At 41.4% G+C, this 20,986-nt stretch overlaps 3 protein-coding genes across 3 annotated transcripts; 1 reads left to right on the top strand and 2 right to left on the bottom strand.

Moving 5' to 3' along the window:
- Positions 1–3,710: 3,710 nt before the first annotated feature.
- On the bottom strand, positions 3,711–9,118 carry LOC146716844 (uncharacterized). The gene is made up of 2 exons (XM_085434869.1): positions 9,094–9,118; positions 3,711–4,294 (listed from the first exon to the last, which is right to left on the bottom strand). The coding sequence occupies exons 1-2, from the start codon at positions 9,116–9,118 to the stop codon at positions 3,711–3,713; spliced, it is 609 nt and encodes a 202-aa protein (XP_085290995.1).
- Positions 9,119–11,057: 1,939 nt separating this feature from the next.
- Positions 11,058–18,662, top strand: LOC146716845 (uncharacterized). The gene is made up of 9 exons (XM_085468901.1): positions 11,058–11,477; positions 14,625–14,837; positions 15,081–15,216; positions 15,416–15,909; positions 16,091–16,401; positions 16,513–16,688; positions 17,049–17,221; positions 17,403–17,617; positions 17,909–18,662. The coding sequence occupies exons 1-9, from the start codon at positions 11,110–11,112 to the stop codon at positions 18,166–18,168; spliced, it is 2,346 nt and encodes a 781-aa protein (XP_085325027.1). The 5' UTR covers positions 11,058–11,109; the 3' UTR covers positions 18,169–18,662.
- On the bottom strand, positions 18,615–20,733 carry LOC146716846 (uncharacterized). Its single transcript, XM_085434881.1, has 2 exons — positions 19,909–20,733; positions 18,615–19,389 (listed from the first exon to the last, which is right to left on the bottom strand). The coding sequence occupies exons 1-2, from the start codon at positions 20,652–20,654 to the stop codon at positions 18,615–18,617; spliced, it is 1,521 nt and encodes a 506-aa protein (XP_085291007.1). The 5' UTR covers positions 20,655–20,733.
- Positions 20,734–20,986: the final 253 nt, after the last annotated feature.

The raw sequence follows: 20,986 nt of genomic DNA on the forward strand, positions 1-20,986 counted from the left end.
GGCGTGAGTAAAAATAGGATAACCTGACAAATGTAACCATTTCTTCATCTTTAGACGAGTCCTAAAAGGTGCACCTCTATAACTCCATTCAAATTTTGCTGCTTGAGTGATTCTGCTATTCTATCTCGAATTATAGACGTTGTTAATATTACATTAATCGCGTATTTCCATAACCTAGCTGGCTCATACATTTAGAATTTTCTAGCATCAAAATCAGTGGTGCTGCAAGACTTGAATAATCTGAGAGCCAGAGACTACATAACATAAGGCCACATAACTCTTTCTGTGGCATTCCTGCATTGGTTGCTTGTCATTTTGATTGATTTAAAAATTTGATTGATAACTTTTAGTGCTTGTCAAGGCCTTGCTCCCAGCTATGTTTTGGACCTTTTAACCATCTATGAGCCATTGTTCAGCCGTAGAGCTCCAGGCTCTATCGATGCTGGCTTTGTTACACCCAGTCAAACAGTGCTCTCTTTCAAATCACCTGTCAAGACACAGTTCTGTTCTTTTTTCCCTCCCTGATACACTGCTTTTTCATGGAGCCACATCTTGTTAACTAGTCACTTAAGGTCTGCCTATAATACCATAAGAATAAAAAAAAATACTCCACATAATGTACATCATATTTTTAGGACACACTGGCCTATAATGAAATATGTGATAACAATGTTTAAACATTAAACAAGATTTTATTTTATTTTACCTTTTTTTAATCTTTATGATTATATAGCTTTTTATACTCAACTTCATCACTGTTCTGATAGGCCAGGTTGTCATTGTCATATCATCATAACATACAATGATTGTTATTATCACTGATTATATGATTATATCATACTATTATGAATGTAATATGTTAATTTATTTTGGTTTATCTTAAGTCTTTATGTTCATGTTACACATAGCATCAGTCAGTGGAAGCAAACTGACTGACTGACAATCAAAGACATGTTTAGCTTTCACAGGCATGGTTTTTACTATTCTGTTGTATGTACACACCATAACGACAGAATTTTGGGAGAATTTTGAATTTTAGATCAGCCATGTAGGATGAAATGAACAGTAAGCTGAACAACAAGCAAATAAACTGGACAGTTAGTTAATCCCCTCAAGGAACTCTCTCTAACCTTATTTCACCACCATATTTGTTTCTAAGTCTCTGCAACTGTGCGAGTAATTAAACCACAAGAAAACTATGTGCCACTGTACCCCAAGATTAACATTCCAGAGATCAAGAAAGAGCTCAAGAACCTTTTGAAAGAATAATTTCCATTTACCCTTTTTCTATCTTTTCCAAACCAAAGAGGGAAAAAAAAGCCTAGAACTTTTCCAAACCCAACTGACATTTTTCAGAGGGAGACCTTTGATTTCTAATTGTGATAGAGATCACAAGGGTGTGCAGTAAACCCATGGGTGTGTTTCTGTTAAGGTGTAAGATGCTTTTTTTTCTTCAATAATGTCCATACTATGGCTTTTGAGGGTTGCGCGATATAAATCTGTGACATTTTGAGTCTCCATAATGACTAAAGGTGAGTGAGGATAAAATATGCAACCACAGTAACACATGGCTGGAGGCCCAAAGCTGACCACTCCCTGTTAAGTGTCATGTTAGATGACACAAATGTGATGTTTTACTGCAGAGCAAATGAACACGCGCAAATTTGTGCTTTGATGCGCAACAATGAAAAACAATATACCTGTAAGGTTTTTATAAAATATATCAGAGCATTCAGAGATTCTATAAAAATAAAACAAAGTTATTAGTGAATATCGTTCTCTCATTACTGACTCACTATTACACAGCTTTGCAACGATACAACTGTAACCTCCATACACAATAAATGGACAAATATTGGGCCAAACCTCTTAATCTTGAATTCAGGTGTTTTCAGTCACATTCCATGAGGTGTATAAATTCAGCCACCATGCAGCCTGTCTTCACATTTGTGAAAGAATGGATTATTGTAAGAGTTCACTGAATTCAAATGTGGTACTTTGGTTGGATACAACCAACTAGTGGTGCGTGATACAGCATATTTTAGTATCGATCTGATACCAAGTAAATATGGGCCAGTATCGCCGATACTGATACCGATACTTTTCGATAAATAAGTTGGATGCGTCATTGAATTGCTAAATCTCAATTAATTTTCATGACCTTAGGTGTTTGTTGTGTCATTTCCTTTTTTATTATTAAATAGTTAAAACCCAGGACATAATTATACAGAATTTATAATTAAATAGAAAATGCTTATAGAAAATTAATATTATCAAATTGTGGTTTTTTTTTTTTAAATCTTAAATAAAAAGTCCACTCAAACCAGTAAACAAATTAAAACAAACAAGTACTGTTTGGAAACTATAATACAAAAATTACAATTAAAATTCAACAACAAAAACAACAACTGGTGAAAATATAAATAATATGTAAACAACTTAACGACCCCCAAAGCATCTAAATCATGTCACATGACGGCGCAACATCTAAATATAAGAAGGGGGAGGGGGAGCAAAGTGTGCCTGCTCTGCGCTGACACAGGAGCGGCCTGACTGTTTCGTCTGTGCCGAAACCGCAGCATTGCAAACAAGGGTGGAACTTAAAGTAAAGAATTGATCTCGCCAGGCTAGTATTGACCCGATACCAATGCCGACTTGGTATCGATACCATTGATATTTGGATCGATCCGCCCACCACTACCACCAACGCAGCAAGTCAGTTGCTGAAATTAAATGATCCACAACAGCTCAGTCACAAAGTTGCAGACCATGTAAGGTTACAGACTGAATGCCAAGCTCTGCGGTGCAAAACATTTATTGTGTAAATGTTGACAACACTTCTGACTCAAGAACAGCACTATTCTAAATCTCCTCTGATATTAACATCAGCACAAAAGCTTCATGGCATGGGTTTCCATGGCCGAGTGGTTCCTGTAGGTGAAATGTGTAGGTGACCCAGTACTTATATTTAGATGACTAAGCATAGTATTGGTTATTTTCCTTTCAAAATGTCTACGTGATAGAATCGTTATATTTTCATTGAGATGAGATGAGATGAGATAGCCTTTATTTGTCAGTTGCAGGTCTTTTGCCCACAACCGAGATGACAGACCTTGCCGACCGTACATACAATACACAATTATCACATTGGGGAGACAGGTCAGGCTAGGTAGCGAGGAAAAAAAACATCGAAATATGTAACACAGAAGGATAATACAGGAATGCACAGATATCAAAACACCATAGCACAATAAACACAGACAGCAACATGGGAAAGAGTTCCAGTGTGTACATTTGATCTGGGACCGCTGCAATCTTTCGACTGCGCCTCCAACTGACCCGATGTCCACATCAGAGGGGAGGTAAGCGTTGGAGGTGGCGTTGGATCCGGGGTAGGGAGGGTGATGCGTCAGTGAGTGCTTATCAGTATCAGTATATGTATGTGTGTGCGTGTCCAGAGTTCAGCTGAGACAGTGTCCTTCGCCCTGCCAGGCTAAGTAAACAGACTACCAGCCAACCCAGGTGGCCTTGCATGGAATGGGAAGGAACAAACTCAACACAGTCGTTATCAGGGAGTTTTTGTTCAGCTCCGGCCTTGAGCCCACAGCTGCCGCCGAAGGGGTAGCCGCATTATAATGGTGATTTTTCTTTTACAAACAACTCATGAGAATTTCATGCTGTTTTTAACACTCCGACACTGACACTGGTCTCTAAATCTCCCGTTGGATAGCTGCGATTTTCTCCATGATGTTATTTACCTTCAATTCCGTGGTCTTTTCACTCTTTTGCTCACAGAGCAGATTCTGAGACCTCACGACTGCAGCCAACTGATCCGCGATGCAATCCAGCTTCCGCCCAGAGGTGTTGTTCCAAGTGGATTCTTCCCTGATGTAATTCAATATACGCTCAGAGGTGTTATTCTGAGCCTTCACTGCAGCCGTTAGCGCCTCCAAGCTCTTAACCATGCTGCATTCAATGAGCCCATTCTGAGAAGTTGCACCTCGTCCCATCGTTTCAATCCCAGCGGGCAGCCTTGGGGGTGTTTGAACAGCCGGTTCCGCTTTCTTAATTCTCTGATAAGCCAGGGCCAAGCCAGCTCCGATCAGTAAGAACCCTGTTATCATGGTTCCGAATAGGTAGATATCTTCAGCATCTTCGATCGACAGTCCCGCCAGGCACACGATCCTCCATGTCTGCCACCCATCCATTGTGCATCCAGCAGGGAAAGTCCCTCCAGGGCACTCGGGCTCTCCCGAGCCCAGACTTCTCGTTGAGAAAAGGGTGTCAATAGCATCAATAGCAATAGCACCGGCCATTCTGGCTACCGAGGGAATTTACAGCAGTGATTATTACGGCTGTTTACATTCCCCCACAAGCCGACACTGACCGTGCACTCAGGGAACTGTACAGCGCGATCAGCAGCGAGGAAACCGCACACCCAGAGGCAGCGTTTATCACAGCCGGAGACTTTAATAAGGGAAACCTGAAGAAAGTCTCACCAAAACTCCATCAACACATCCTTTTCAACACACGTGGAAACCGGCAACTCGACCACTGTTACACCTCTTTCCGGGATGCGTACAAAGCCCTCCCCCGCGCCCCATTCGGCCAATCAGATCACTGCTCCATCCTGCTCCTGCCCGCCTACAGGCAGAAGCTGAAACAGGAAGCTCCAACCCGGAGGGCGGTGCACTGTTGGACGGACCAATCGGAGTCTGCGCTGCGGGACTGTTTTGATCACGCGGACTGGGAAATGTTTCACGTGGCCGCCAGAGACATTGATGAATACACAGACTCAGTCTGTGGATTTATCAGGAAATGCGTGGAAGATGTCGTCCCATCCAGAACAGTCAAATCCTTCCCAAATCAAAAACCCTGGATTAACGGAGATGTTCGCGCGGCACTGGCGGCACGGAACACCGCCTTTGCCTCCGCGAACACATCGGACTACAAACACGCACATTACCAACTCCGGAAGACGATCAAAGCAGCCAAACGTGAGTACAGGGACAGGGTGGAACAACAGTTTGACAACCCTCGGAGTATGTGGCAGGGACTAAACACGATCACAGACTTTAGAGGGAAAACCAGCACACCGCAGACCACGGCCTCTCTGTGTGAGGATCTAAACGTATTCTACGCTAGATTCGACACAGCGAACACCATGAGACCGGACAGTGTGCGCACCGCGGATGACGTCAGTGCGCACACTGTGTCTGAGGAGGACGTGCGGAAGTGCTTCAGGAAGGTGAACGCACGCAAAGCTACTGGTCCGGACGGGATTCCCGGCCGCGTCCTCAGGTCATGCGCGGCTCAGCTGGCTGGAGTGTTCACGCACATCTTCAACCTTTCCCTCTCTCTGTCTGTAGTCCCAGCCTGCTTCAAAATGGCCACCATCGTCCCTGTACCCAAATCCTCCACCATCTCCTCATTGAACGACTGGCGACCTGTAGCCCTGACCCCCATCGTAAGCAAATGCTTCGAGAAGCTGGTCAGGGACTTCATCTGCTCTGCACTACCCGACTCACTGGACCCTCTACAGTTTGCATACCGCCACAACAGGTCCACTGATGATGCCATAGCCCTGACACTACACACTGCCCTGTCACACCTGGAGAAGAGAGACACGTATGTGAGGATGCTGTTTGTAGATTACAGCTCAGCATTCAATACCATCGTTCCCTCGAAGCTGGACAGGAAACTGCAGGATCTAGGACTGAGCAGCTCCCTCTGCAGCTGGATCCTTAGCTTCCTGTCTGACAGACGCCAGGTGGTCAGACTGGGCAGCATCACCTCATCCCCCATCACACTGAACACTGGTGCTCCACAGGGGTGTGTACTGAGCCCTCTCCTGTACTCACTCTACACCTACGACTGCACAGCCACTAACAGCTCCAACATCATTGTGAAGTTTGCGGACGACACTACAGTGGTGGGTCTTATCACCAACGGTGATGATACGGCTTACAGGGAGGAGGTCAGCGCCCTGACCCACTGGTGTCAAGACAACCATCTCACCCTCAACGTCGCAAAGACAAAGGAGTTGATAGTGGACTTCCGGAGGTGCAGAGAAGTACACACCCCCATCACCATCAACGGCGCTGCTGTGGAGAGAGTGAGCAGCTTCCGGTTCCTTGGCGTACACCTGGCTGAGGATCTTACGTGGTCAGTACACACAAACAAAACAGTGAAGAAGGCGCAGCAGCGCCTCTTCTTTCTCAGGAGACTGAAAAGATCAAATCAAATCAAATCAAATCAAATCACTTTTATTGTCACATCACATGTGCAGGCACACTGGCACAGCACATGCGAGTGAAATTCTTGTGTGCGAGCCCCACAAGCAACAGAGATGTGCAAACACAACAACACAAACGAGCAAAATACAAGAATGGCCAACCTGAAACTAATAAATATATGTACAATATATAATAGTATATGCATTTCTGGATGTGTATACTAAATATTTTCCTACGTGTGTGTGTGTGTGTGTGTGTGTGTGTGTGTATACACATTTTTACAAATTAAATAGTAATAATAATAATAATAATAATAATAATAATAATAATAATAACAATAACAATAATAATAATAATAATAATAAAATATATAAAATATACAGAGTTGAAAATGTGCAAAACAAGTGGCATTTATATACAGTGTGGAGTGCATAATGTTGAAGTTCCAGTAGTGAAGCTGAGGTGTCTATGACGTGTTCAGCAGTCTGATGGCCTGATGGAAAAAGCTGTCTCTCAGTCTGCTGGTACGGGACCGGATGCTGCAGAACCTCCTTCCTGATGGAAGCAGTCTGAACAGTTTATGGCTGGGGTGACTGGAGTCCTTGATGATCCTCCCCGCTTTCCTCAGGCACCGCTTCCTGTAGATGTCTTGGAGGGAGGGAAGCTCACCTCCAATTATCCGTTCAGAGCACCGCACTACTCGCTGGAGAGCTTTGCAGTTGTAGGCGGTGCTGTTGCCATACCAGGTGGTGATGCATCCAGTGAGGATGCTCTCAATGGTACAGTGATAGAAGGTCCTGAGGATGCGGGGGCTCATGCCGAATCTTTTCAGTCTCCTGAGAAAGAAGAGGCGCTGCTGCGCCTTCTTCACTGTTTTGTTTGTGTGTACTGACCACGTAAGATCCTCAGCCAGATGTACACCAAGGAACCGGAAGCTGCTCACTCTCTCCACAGCAGCGCCGTTGATGGTGATGGGGGTGTGTACTTCTCTGCACCTCCGGAAGTCCACTATCAACTCCTTTGTCTTTGCGACGTTGAGGGTGAGATGGTTGTCTTGACACCAGTGGGTCAGGGCGCTGACCTCCTCCCTGTAAGCCGTATCATCACCGTTGGTGATAAGACCCACCAACCACTGTAGTGTCGTCCGCAAACTTCACAATGATGTTGGAGCTGTTAGTGGCTGTGCAGTCGTAGGTGTAGAGTGAGTACAGGAGAGGGCTCAGTACACACCCCTGTGGAGCACCAGTGTTCAGTGTGATGGGGGATGAGGTGATGCTGCCCAGTCTGACCACCTGGCGTCTGTCAGACAGGAAGCTAAGGATCCAGCTGCAGAGGGAGCTGCTCAGTCCTAGATCCTGCAGTTTCCTGTCCAGCTTCGAGGGAACGATGGTGTTGAATGCTGAGCTGTAATCTACAAACAGCATTCTCACATACGTGTCTCTCTTCTCCAGGTGTGACAGGGCAGTGTGTAGTGTCAGGGCTATGGCATCATCAGTGGACCTGTTGTGGCGGTATGCAAACTGTAGAGGGTCCAGTGAGTCGGGTAGTGCAGAGCAGATGAAGTCCCTGACCAGCTTCTCGAAGCATTTGCTTACGATGGGGGTCAGGGCTACAGGTCGCCAGTCGTTCAATGAGGAGATGGTGGAGGATTTGGGTACAGGGACGATGGTGGCCATTTTGAAGCAGGCTGGGACTACAGACAGAGAGAGGGAAAGGTTGAAGATGTGCGTGAACACTCCAGCCAGCTGAGCCGCGCATGACTTGAGGACGCGGCCGGGAATCCCGTCCGGACCAGTAGCTTTGCGCGCGTTCACCTTCCTGAAGCACTTCCGCACATCCTCCTCAGACACAGTGTGCGCACTGACGTCATCCGCGGTGCGCACACTGTCCGGTCTCATGGTGTTCGCTGCGTCGAATCTAGCGTAGAATACGTTTAGATCCTCACACAGAGAGGCCGTGGTCTGCGGTGTGCTGGTTTTCCCTCTAAAGTCTGTGATCGTGTTTAGTCCCTGCCACATACTCCGAGGGTTGTCAAACTGTTGCTCCACCCTGTCCCTGTACTCACGTTTGGCTGCTGATTCGGCATGAGCCCCCGCATCCTCAGGACCTTCTATCGCTGTGCCATTGAGAGCATCCTCACTGGATGCATCACCACCTGGTATGGCAACAGCACCGCCTACAACTGCAAAGCTCTCCAGCGAGTAGTGCGGTGCTCTGAACGGATAATTGGAGGTGAGCTTCCCTCCCTCCAAGACATCTACAGGAAGCGGTGCCTGAGGAAAGCGGGGAGGATCATCAAGGACTCCAGTCACCCCAGCCATAAACTGTTCAGACTGCTTCCATCAGGAAGGAGGTTCTGCAGCATCCGGTCCCGTACCAGCAGACTGAGAGACAGCTTTTTCCATCAGGCCATCAGACTGCTGAACACGTCATAGACACCTCAGCTTCACTACTGGAACTTCAACATTATGCACTCCACACTGTATATAAATGCCACTTGTTTTGCACATATTCAACTCTGTATATTTTATATATTTTATTATTATTATTATTATTATTTTATTTTTTTACTATTTAATTTGTAAAAATGTGTATACACACACACACACACACACACACACACGTAGGAAAATATTTAGTATACACATCCAGAAATGCATACTCTATTATATATTGTACATATATTTATTAGTTTCAGGTTGGCCATTCTTGTATTTTGCTCGTTTGTGTTGTTGTGTTTGCACATCTCTGTTGCTTGTGGGGCTCGCACACAAGAATTTCACTCGCATGTGCTGTGCCAGTGTGCCTGCACATGTGATGTGACAATAAAAAGTGATTTGATTTGATTTGATTTGATTCAGAGACCAATTGGTCAAATCCATAATTCTCTTTAGGTTTTAGAAACAGACTATGAGAGTGTGTTCCAGGGAAAGTAATACAAAAAAAACCACGAGACTAGACAAGGACATAAGCAGAGAAGATAAGGGAGAGGAGAAAAAGTCGTCCGCCTCCTCCGAGAGCCAAAGAAATAGAGAAATTGTGATTCAAGAGTGAACACAATGCTCAAGTCACATGTTGGTGCTTTGTGTAAATCTCCTCATGGTTGAGATGCCATGTTGTGATTTTAAACATTCCTGTCTCAAACTGAAAACTGCAGCATGGTTTCTGATTCTGGTTCTGTATGATAGTCATGCACTGGCATCAGAACTGACAGGTAGACTCAATAATACCTCACTGTGGTGTAGCAAAGTATTCAGACGCATTGAAATTCCAGCTTGAGAAAAGGAGGATTTGCTTGAATGTTGACTTGATGTTTCCTACATGGCATGAAAAATGCTGCTTGGAGTGATAGTCTTCCAAAATATCTAAGAGCATGTTTCTGATGATGTAGTTATATGTATGAATTAATTCAGCTGTAATATAACAGCACCTTCACAGTAGCTGAATGAACCACAGCACAGGGATTTTTCATTCTGATACATGTAAACTATTGAATTAAAATGATCAAATTGTGATGTGCTTTGCTCATCTAAATGATAAAATGCATTTAGAAGGAGTTCGTGGATTGATAAGGAGCAAGTTAATTGTATGAGGTGCCGTAAGGGACATTATTACTAAAACGCTCTCACACACACTAGTGAAATTTTAGCTCTCACACACACTACTGAAACGCTCTCACACACACTACTGAAACGCTCTCACACACACTACTGAAACGCTCTCACACACACTACTGAAATGCTCTCACACACACTACTGAAACGCTCTCACACACACTAGTGAAATTTTAGCTCTCACACACACTAGTGAAATTTTAGCTCTCACACACACTACTGAAACGCTCTCACACACACTACTGAAATTTTACCTCTCACGCACACTACTAAAACGCTCTCACACACACAACTGAAATGCTCTCACACACACTAGTGAAATTTTACCTCTCACACACACTACTGAAACGCTCTCACACACACTACTGAAACGCTCTCACACACACTACTGAAATGCTCTCACACACACTACTGAAACGCTCTCACACACACTACTAAAACGCTCTCACACACACTAGTGAAATTTTACCTCTCACACACACTACTGAAACGCTCTCACACACACTACTGAAACGCTCTCACACACACTACTGAAACGCTCTCACACACACTACTGAAACGCTCTCACACACACTACTAAAACGCTCTCACACACACTACTGAAATTTTACCTCTCACACACACTACTGAAACGCTCTCACACACACTAGTGAAATTTTACCTCTCACACACACTACTGAAACGCTCTCACACACACTACTGAAATGCTCTCTCACACACTACTGAAACGCTCTCACACACACTACTGAAACGCTCTCACACACACTACTGAAACGCTCTCACACACACTACTGAAACGCTCTCACACACACTACTGAAATGCTCTCTCACACACTACTGAAACGCTCTCACACACACTACTGAAACGCTCTCACACACACTACTGAAATGCTCTCTCACACACTACTGAAACGCTCTCACACACACTACTGAAACGCTCTCACACACACTACTGAAACGCTCTCACACACACTACTGAAATTTTACCTCTCACACACACTACTGAAACGCTCTCACACACACTACTGAAACGCTCTCACACACACTACTGAAAATCCAAGGCATTTCAGTTGAACAGGAAGGCATTTCAGTTAAACAGGAAGGCGTTTCAGTTGAACAGGAAGGCATTTCAGTTAAACAGGAAGGCGTTTCAGTTGAACAGGAAGGCATTTCAGTTAAACAGGAAGGCGTTTCAGTTAAACAGGAAGGCGTTTCAGTTAAACAGGAAGGCATTTCAGTTGAACAGGAAGGAGTTTTAGATGAACAGGAAGTTGTGTCCAGACCAGGAAAGTGAAGGAAAAAGTGGTACACTTCAAACCACTACACAGATGTCTACTCAGCAACCTGCTAGTAGCCTAAGTGAAGCAGCCGCATTACTCAACAGTATATTATCCTCAGCAGAGACCATCAGAACTTTGTCAAATGCCACAGTCGTGGGGCAGCAACCTGTTGCAAGTACCAGTGTGGACGGACTGGATAGTCACTTAACATCCCTCTTTCCCTCACGTCAACGTAGCAGCTTGCCCATGCCAGCGACATCTACAGTCAGGAGAGAATGTGCACCTGCACCACGTTATCAAACTCGGCAATGCTTCGGCAGCTGGACATCAGGCACCAGAAGAAAAAGGTAGTTACAAAGTTTAATGAGTTTGTATTCACTTGCCTGAAATGGGGCCATATGTAATAGTCTGATATTTAATAATATACTGCAGGGCTCGCAAAATCGCTAGCCCGACGTCCTGGGGCTAGCGATTTTTCCAGGCTACCAAAATCTATCTCTGCCCTGCCCGTCGGGCTATCGTAGGAAGGAAAAATATATGTCTATGCTTTTGCATTCTTTCGGAAATGTAGCTGGGTAATTATGTCATTGGCATCAGTGAGCCACTGTCAATATGTGACATATTGAAATCGCGTTTGAATTTGCGCTTGTTTTTTGCTTTCACTTTGCAATTATGTGTTATGCAACTGTGTATAGAGAGCGACAGTACTGACTGGTGAGTGATGATAATTTGTGCACCAATTCCTCTGACATCGTCTTATCAATCGTTAGCTTACTATGCAAACATGACAAGTGAAATCTCCCGCAGCTTAAACATGTGAGAGGTTGATTGCGCAGAGAATCGCTGAGCGTTATGTGTGTGTGTGTGTGTGTGTGTGTGTGTGTGTGTGTGTGTGTGTGTGTGTGTAAAAGCAGCAGGATTTATATTTTAGTTCTGCTGAGCCAAATAAGACAGGTCAGGGTGAAGAAGTGACAGCCAAAGAAAAGCTTACCACAAAACGGAAAAGTTATGACAAATCAGACTATAAGGCAAAAAGAAAGTGCAGCTTTATGGTTTCATGGACAAAATAATTTCTGTGGCTGCATTACAGAGGCGGAGCCAGACATTTGAAACACCCGGGGCTTAGCCCAAAGAGTAGTATGCATGTGGGATTTTTTTTTTTTTTTTTGGGGGGGGGGGGGGGGGGGTGTAGAAATGACTAAAAGATTAATAGGCTCTGTTCAAAAAAGAATGACTTCATATAGGGAAAAATATATATCACATGTGCAGGACACCTTAAACTAGTTTTTTAATTAAGCAGCAAGGCAGAACAAGGTCAGGGCTGTATCAAGACACGAGGACTAAACCCCAATTCAACCAGACCCAGAACTGATCCAGAATTAAAACAGGACTACAACAGTTCAAAATCAGGACTACTGAGGACTTAACCAAGACAGAACCAGAATCAGAACTAGATGATAGCACTAAAAATCATCATAGACCTGCATTACACTTATTTTTTAATTCTACCAAAGTCCACTATTTAGATTGAGAAAAGTTTATATAATTATTTAGCCTTGTTGTGCAAACAAGCCTGCAGAACTTAATAAATACAGAATTTGAAAAATAACAAACCTAAAAAGAAACACTAGGTACGAGATACATGAGGACCTATGATACGGTGATACTTTTGGTAAACAACCATTTGACTAACATGTGTGTCTCACCTGCTCTTGTTCATCTGTTCTGTCCTCGTTCTCCTCTCTCTCCCTCTTTGTGCTGACAATCATCAAATATACAGTTGAAACCAGATATTTACTCTTCAGATAAAAACACTTTTTAAATTGTAACATCAAATCAGACTAAATGTTTATTTTTTTAGATTGATAAATATAAAAACATATTTGTTAACTTTAAGAGTAAAGAGAGAAACTATCTGTATTTCTTAATTGCAAATGGCACCAAATTGTATTCAAACTTGAGCCACATTTATGGAGCTCCACAGTTCTTTTCCTGGTGTTTTGGTTGATATCTCTTGATTTTCCCATGTCAAAGAAACAGGCTCTGTGTTTTGCCTTATATGCATCCACAGCTGTGCCACCAATTTACTCACATGGACTCTACGAACCTATCAGAAGCTTCTTCAGCTCAGAATGGAATCGTCTGGAGTTTTCTTATTAATTAACAATAAATTTAGTGTACATGTACTCCTAAATTTGATGAAAGTGATAAAAATAGCTCTGTCTCTCTTTATTCTGAAATTTAACTAATTCAAAATATATTTCAATATTTATCTAAAACAAAAATTTACTCTAAATTGATGTTGTACAGTAAAAATGTTTTATGTTTTCTCCCTAAAGTGTATGTAAATATCTGGTTACAAATGTGAATATCCTGCTGTGTACTGAAATCCCTCTTGTTTTGCATAGAAATATACTGAACAACATACAAAGCATAATATATAAAATAACATTTACCTGAGTTTTTTCTTTGAAAGAAGCCTCTAATGTCCATTCTTATGTTTCAGTACATAACTGAAACCGATTTAGTCGGGGAGGGTAAGAACTGAAAATATGAAATAAACACACGTAAGCTAAGACTCTCTAAAAAATAGCATTTGTTCGGCTTTTCATTTTGCCATTTGTTGATTCACTTGAAGAGCAAGTAACGTAATATTGGTCAAGTGATCAGTTTGATATCAATCTTTCGTGATGCACCGTCATATTTACATTATTTGTACAGTATGAATGATTTGCTTTGGTACCTGGTCAAACTTAAGCTCTCCTTAGTATGGCTGGCTCCGTCTCTCCAACAGCGCACTCATGGGCAGCAGCTGCCCCGCCCCCTCGCTCAGTCGCTTAGTGCCTGAGCTTGGATCATACCAATATCAGGGGGGGATTCACGCACAGTCGTAAATTCCCACAGTGTGCACTATGTGCTTCGAATATTGTGTGTACTTTTTGTTTTATACAGTTGTCAGCCAGGCATCTAACTATGAAAAAATTACACTCCAAAATACCCCGGGCTTCTGACAAAACAACCCGGGCTTAAGCCCCGTAAGCCACCCCCACGCTCCGCCCCTGGGCTGCAATGACGAGCTAAATAACCAGGGCTGCACATAAGTGGTCCGCAGGTGCGCATTCGCTGTCAAAACAAAAGACACGCACAAGATAAGAAGTTGCAACGCGTGTTTGCGTACATAGGATTTTCTGGAGGAGGACAGACATTTGTTTAGAACTCTTAAAGATGTCGAAGAAGCTCCTTTAAGCAATTACTTTGGTTTTCCTCCACCTCCAAAGAAATGTCAGAAGGAGTCCGAACCACAAAAGAAGCACGTATTCTCGGAAAAGTATAAAAAAAAGTATATAAAATTAACCCTTATGTTTGCCTAACTACAACAATTTTGTCTATGAAAGCATTCTGTGTAGGGGTTTGGATAGTGTTCTGCTGTCTGCATCTCAGTATTATTAGTTATCACTTGCTGTTGTTTATGGTATCTAATATTTATATTTCAGAGCTATGGCCCAGCAGCATGACCATTTCAACAAAGATGTTATACTACTTCCAACTCCATCATGGGGAGTAGTGTGCAAACAAGGTTCGAAATTATGGTTACACAAACATGGGCACATCCTCAGTGCTTTTGAATTCCAGAAGACCTGGGACAACCAAACTGTCGTGAAACACCTCAAGGAAAGCTTTGGTGAACGCCTTCCAGAGGATGTCAGGTAAAATACTATTGTTTATTGTTACTGTGTGTATTCATGTAATGACTTGTACTTAAAGATAATATACCAAAGTAAAGAAGTTTAAAATATCATTCATCATTATAAAAACATATGACTATACCAGTAGAATTTAAGTCATAAAAGCATACACACAAACAGAACAATATATAATAAAATATTTAACTAATACTTAAAATATTTAACTAATTAGCAATTGCTGTTGTCCCTATTTATTTTTTGTAGCCTCGAGTTTCTAATGGCTTGTGGCAATAAGCTGGTGTCTCCAAAGCTCCAAGTTGGTCAGGAGCTGAATGGGATGCTGATCCTAAAGGTTTTTAAAACCAAAGCCCTCTATGTAAGGCCATCAAGGACACTTTTAGTAAGTTACTAAAAGAATGAAAAGTAATCATGATTTGGGAAAAAACATGTCAACAATTGGGCTTCTAACAAAATAGAATATATTTATTTAAAACAAGTGTTTGGGAGCAATCAATATGGATATTTCTTATTTTAATCTTTTTAAGATAAGCTATAATTACTTGCTTTTGATATATGTTTTTGGTCTTTTTCTGTTGAAGAGTGAATCAGATGAAGACAAAGATCCTTCCCACATCAGCTCCAAATCAGCATTAAGCAGTTGTGCAACTGATAAGGACAGTGACAATGATTGTTTTGAAGTTGATAGTTCAAAAATCCAACAAGACATGAGCAGCCAAGTCACTACAAGGTTAAGAAGTCATGTTAAAGGTGATGACCCTGGCACTAGCAGTGATGAAGAAGATGATACTGGGACCAACTGTATTCGAAGGAGTGTTGGTAAAAGGCAACAAGCAAAGCAAGGAAGTGATGGGAACAGCATTTGTGATGAAGGCTACATGGCAAGAAGTGATGACAAACCTAGCACAAGCAGTCACAGCAGAGATTTCAATGCAAGAAGTGAAGACATCCCTGCCATGAGCGTTAATGATGAAGATTATTCTTCATATTTAACTCTCGTGGCATCGCTTTCTGGCGATTCTTCAGATGATGAGGATTTAAATCAAGCTATAATTGCGAGCTTGGAGAATCAGATGTGAGTAACAAACATACAGAATTTGAGTTTGAGACATAATTTGGGCTTTCCAGAATTGTCAAATCAATATAAACCTTTAAAGCTTTAACTCTCTATGATCAGTGTGACACATATTCTCAAATTCTGTAACATGACTACATGGCTGATATATTTTATTTTCTGTTTTATTTTCTTTTTTTAGTGCAGAAAAAGTCCCTGTTCAAGAGATACTGCTGGAACTATCAAGCAAAATTAGCACAAAACAGCAGTGCAAATTTAATATAAATCGCTCTGCTGTGTGGGAGGGAGCCTTGCGTGGTTTTCAAAGGCTATCTTATGATCCCAACTTGATGATCTGTGTGAAATTCTCAGATGATATGGGGAAAAATGAGGAAGGGGTTGATTTAGGTGGGCCAAGGAGGGAATTCTTGAGACTATTGATGGACACCATTGCCAGGTCAGCCATGTTTGAGGGGAAAGAAAACTGCAAGAACTTGGCTCTTGACAGTACTGGTAATTACCTATTTTTCTAAGATTAATAGTGGGAACTGTTTAACTGATATTTATTTTTACAGGCAACATTACTGACAATTTTGCTTTTCCTTTTATTCTGTTGCTTTGCAGCTCTCAGAGGGGACTGGTACTACATCTCTGGGAGAGCCATTGCAGTGAGCTTGGTACATGGTGGTCCACCACCTAACTTTCTGTCACCAACAGTATTTTCCCTTCTGGTTGGAAATTCAGCAAATCCAGCCCTGGAAGACATAGCTGACCTGGAACTCTTTGAAAAAGTCCGAAAGGTCTCTATATGTTTATTTTATAAATCTTATAGTGAATTGAAAATAGTTTGTGTTCCAGTTTTCTTTTGTAGGGAATGTTTATCCGGATCAGTCTGGCCATTGCTGAATGCCAAGTTTTTATATTTTGCTGCTATATTAAACTAAGATTCAGTAGATAAGGGTAGACGAAAGAGTATATTTTATCATTTTTAAGCACATTGTAAACATATTAAAAAAATATGTGTAGTCATTTGACTTCCAATGTACGCGCGGGCATATTGTGATTGTGTAGACCACTGGTGGCTGGGTTCCTTCTAATAGGTTATAAGACTACTGAGTAACTTCCATAACAAGCCCTTCCTCTGCTCTTTGTGATGCTAGATATCTCAAAGTACAACCCTTGAGGACCTTGAAAAGTCAAAAGAACCTCTGCTTGATTACTTGGCCAATGCAGGATGCCTGAGGCCTATGCGTTCACTAAGAGACAGGGATCTGCTGGTACATGATATTGTCATGTTTCAGGTCATCCACAGGGTTCAAGGTCCATTTCAAAGGTATTTTGGTATTCTGTGTTTTTCAGATTAATTAAAATGTGATAAAAATCTTACCTATTAATCAAAATGGCCAGTTAATAACCTAGTATAACTGATTGTGCCAAATTGATAATATACAATTAACTTAGAAGCATGAAATTGCAGAATTATTGAATAAAATTTCTTTGTGCTGTTTATCCAGATTTTGTGAAGGTCTGAAAACTCTTGGGGTTCTCGAGAAAATGAGGAGGCATCCAGACAGTTTTCGCCCTCTGTTCTGCTATGAGCCACATATGCTGACTGCTGACCAGGTGGATGATCTTTTCAACATTCATCTATCTCCAGAAGGAAGCAACAGAAGAGCTGCTGAGGAGACAGTTGTTACCTTCTGGAGAGACTATCTCCAAGATGCAGAAGGTAATTGTCACTTTAGTGCACAATAAATAGATGTAACGATTTATAGGTTAGCATTTCTGAAATCTTTATTTTAAATAACATACTCATATAACAATAACACCACATTACCCTCTTGGTTGTAGTAACATTTTTACATAGTTCTTTGAGACTATTGAAAGATGAAAAGCATGCTCTATAGTCATTGCAATAACAGTCATTAAGATTCTTGCTTTAGATTTGTACTCACTGACAATTTATGTTGGCCAAATGAAATAACCTTTTAACACTTTTTTCCTTCTCTGTTTTATGCAGAAGAAGAAGGACCTTCCAAATTACAGAAGATATTGGCCTTTGCAACTGGAGCAACTGCGGTGCCACCTATTGGCTTTTCCCCAGCACCCTCGATTGAGTTCATTCATAGAGGAGACGATGACTTCTCTTCTACACCAATTTTCCCTCTTGCCAACACGTGTGTTAACTGCATTAGGCTGCCACTGCATGTTTCATACCAGCTGTTCAAGGAGAAGTTTGATTTTGCATTAGGTAACACTTACGGCTTTGGCAGGGTATGAACACATTATGCTGGAGGAGTTTGCGTGTTTCTCTTTTGTATTGGTCTCTCTTTTGATTCAAAGTGAGTATTGAGTATTAACTTGTTAAGGTTTTAATATTTCCAAATTTACCTGCTTCAGTCAAATTGATGTTTTAAGACATCAATTTGACAAGAAGTGATTGTTCTTCAGGATTCATACAGGTAGATACCAATTGTTTAACAGCACGTCAGAAGTTAATTTAGATTGTTGAGTTTGAATATACAAAATTTGTGTCACTTTACTCATTTCATGTGTATGTCCATCGGTTTTTGATTTGGTTGTCTTTGTGTCTGTTTATTCTTCTGCCTGTGTCAGTTTCTGTTTGACAACAGAGCTGTCATTTTATCATTTTAAAGAAAATGGTTTCAATATGTTAGTTTCGATCACATATGTTTTCTGAAATGTTTTTTTTATATATCTTTTTTTTATTTTTTGCAAAATATTTTATTTAATGTAGAAGGTGTAAAAGTGAAGAAAACATCTATTCCATGATTTCCATCATTTTCTAATGGATTCACTTGTTGAATTATGTTCATTGCAGTCTCATTTATGTTGATGTCAATAGCTGGAATATTGACATTATTGTTTGTTTGAAGTTCTGGTAATGGCCCTTCTTCATCAACGCCATAATAGTTATCAACATGAAAAATGTCATTTATAAACGACAGGATTCCCACATTGTTTGTGACACCTGTATGCCACAGCTGAAGAGGGGTCTGTCCTCCTTGTGTAGAGAGACCATGGTTGTTCCACTGATTGACAAATTCTGTTAATGCTCTTTCAATCCTTGGCAAATAAACATAATGCAGACAAAAAAGATGTAGCTCATTCAGTGAATCCAACATACCCTGTTCTTCCATAAAGTTAAAGATATTTATAAAGTGTCTTGATACAACTCTGTTGAGTTCTGCCCACAGTCTTTCAGTTCTTTGGTTATGTACTGAAACACCTGTAATAACACTGCCTACTCCTCTTCTCTGTAACATAAAACGAGCAACCTGTATATTTTCCATACCATGATCACACCTGACCCTTAAGGGCAAACCAAAGTTTTGTATTCCTTCCAAAAATAATGACAAGACACTTGAGGCTCTGTTATTGGATAAGCAACGTAAGTATATGATAGTTCGGCTGAAGCCATCAACATAGCCATGCAGGACCAAGCGCCATCTAATCAATTTGTGGTTGCCGTCAAAATGCCTGTTGAGAGATCAGAAAGCATTACTACAGTTCCACATGTTTGTTCATATTATTTAGTAGTGAATTCCTGACCCTGTACTTAAACAAAAACTAGAGGTTTCATTTTGTACATTTACTTCAACAACAGCACACCTCTGTCTCACACACACACACACACACACACACACGTGCACACACATACACACAGTGGCATAAAATGTGTTTTTCCACACTACGTTTACCTGGCACAATTGATGTTAGAGATTAAAATTGTGATGTAAAATAAAGGATTAAACAACTCAACAGTATATACATTAGACAACATCTAAATTGATGTACTATGAATCCCCCAAATATTTAACATACTTATATCAATTTCAGTTTTTTTGGTTATTGTTATTTTTTTATTATTATTATCTTATGCTGATCATATAGATTAACTTCAGTAATGTTTTGAATGAAGGACCATTAATTTTGATGTATTGTGTTAATACTTTTAAACACAAGGCCTGATCATTTGTTTCAAACCAGTGAACTTACCATAAGTGGTTGGGGGCCTGAACACTATAGATCCTTCGCCTTATCGCATGATGACGTCTAAATGCACGTCCAATAGGATCCACTTCCTGTAGACTTTGTCTGACCCTCCAACGTTGAACTCTTAAGCCACGAGATCTCAGACTTCCAAGAATGTATACTTCCCCTGCATTTGGAGTGTTCTGTAGGATATCCGTCACAAGGCCATTCAGTTCTTGATTTGAAATATCCACATAGCTTAATGGCTCAACTCCCAAAGTTTGTCTGTGTCTGTACAGGGTTCTTCGACTTATTCCAAAGCATGATGCAATTCTCTGCCATGTCATACCAATGGAAACAAAGTGAGAAATCTGTTCAGCAGATATAGTGTATCGTGGCCGACCTGGATGACCACTCAAGGTGGTTGGGGGTAACAATCTGTGGGTCACATAAGCAGATCTCTGTCTAGCATCATATTCATGTAGCAAGCTGCAAAAGCATCTATACAAGGATTGTAGTAGGTTGGTGGCAACCCTATTATTGGGATCATATCGAGATACAGCAGCAAGAAATTCTGATAGAGTTCGTGTATGATCATCTAGCTCTCTATAAAGCCGCTCTTGTCTGATATTGTCCGAATTTTCATTTTGGAGCGCCCCAATACATTGCAGAGCACAAGTAAAAAATCTTTCAACATCTTCTTCATTGGTTCTCACCTCAAAAAACAAAGAAAGTATGTAAAAAATGACAAGGATCTGATGTAATTTCATTGTAGATGAGGTACTGTCAGACACAGTCTTTCCAGATTATACGGGCAGCTAGCATAGCCAGGATGCCCCGACTTGTTGCAATAGGCTGCTACCCTACAACAATGTTTGGATAGTCACTGATGAAGGCAAAATATTTTTCAATTATACCTCTAACAGACTGTTGTAGACGTCACCGCGGTGTTAGCTGTGCATTAATGTGTTATTTGTTTTTCCTCACCTTCCTGTGCAGCTAAAATGCCTTCCTGTTCAATTGAAATCCTCTTGGTTTTCATTAGTGTGTGTGAGAGCGTTTCAGTAGTGTGTGTGAGAGCGATTCAGTAGTGTGTGTGAGA

This window comes from Copadichromis virginalis, linkage group LG2 (assembly GCF_057382275.1).
Source record: "Copadichromis virginalis isolate Kocher_CV1m ecotype Utaka linkage group LG2, C_Virginalis_male_GT1.1, whole genome shotgun sequence".
Classification (NCBI taxonomy): Eukaryota; Metazoa; Chordata; class Actinopteri; order Cichliformes; family Cichlidae; genus Copadichromis; species Copadichromis virginalis.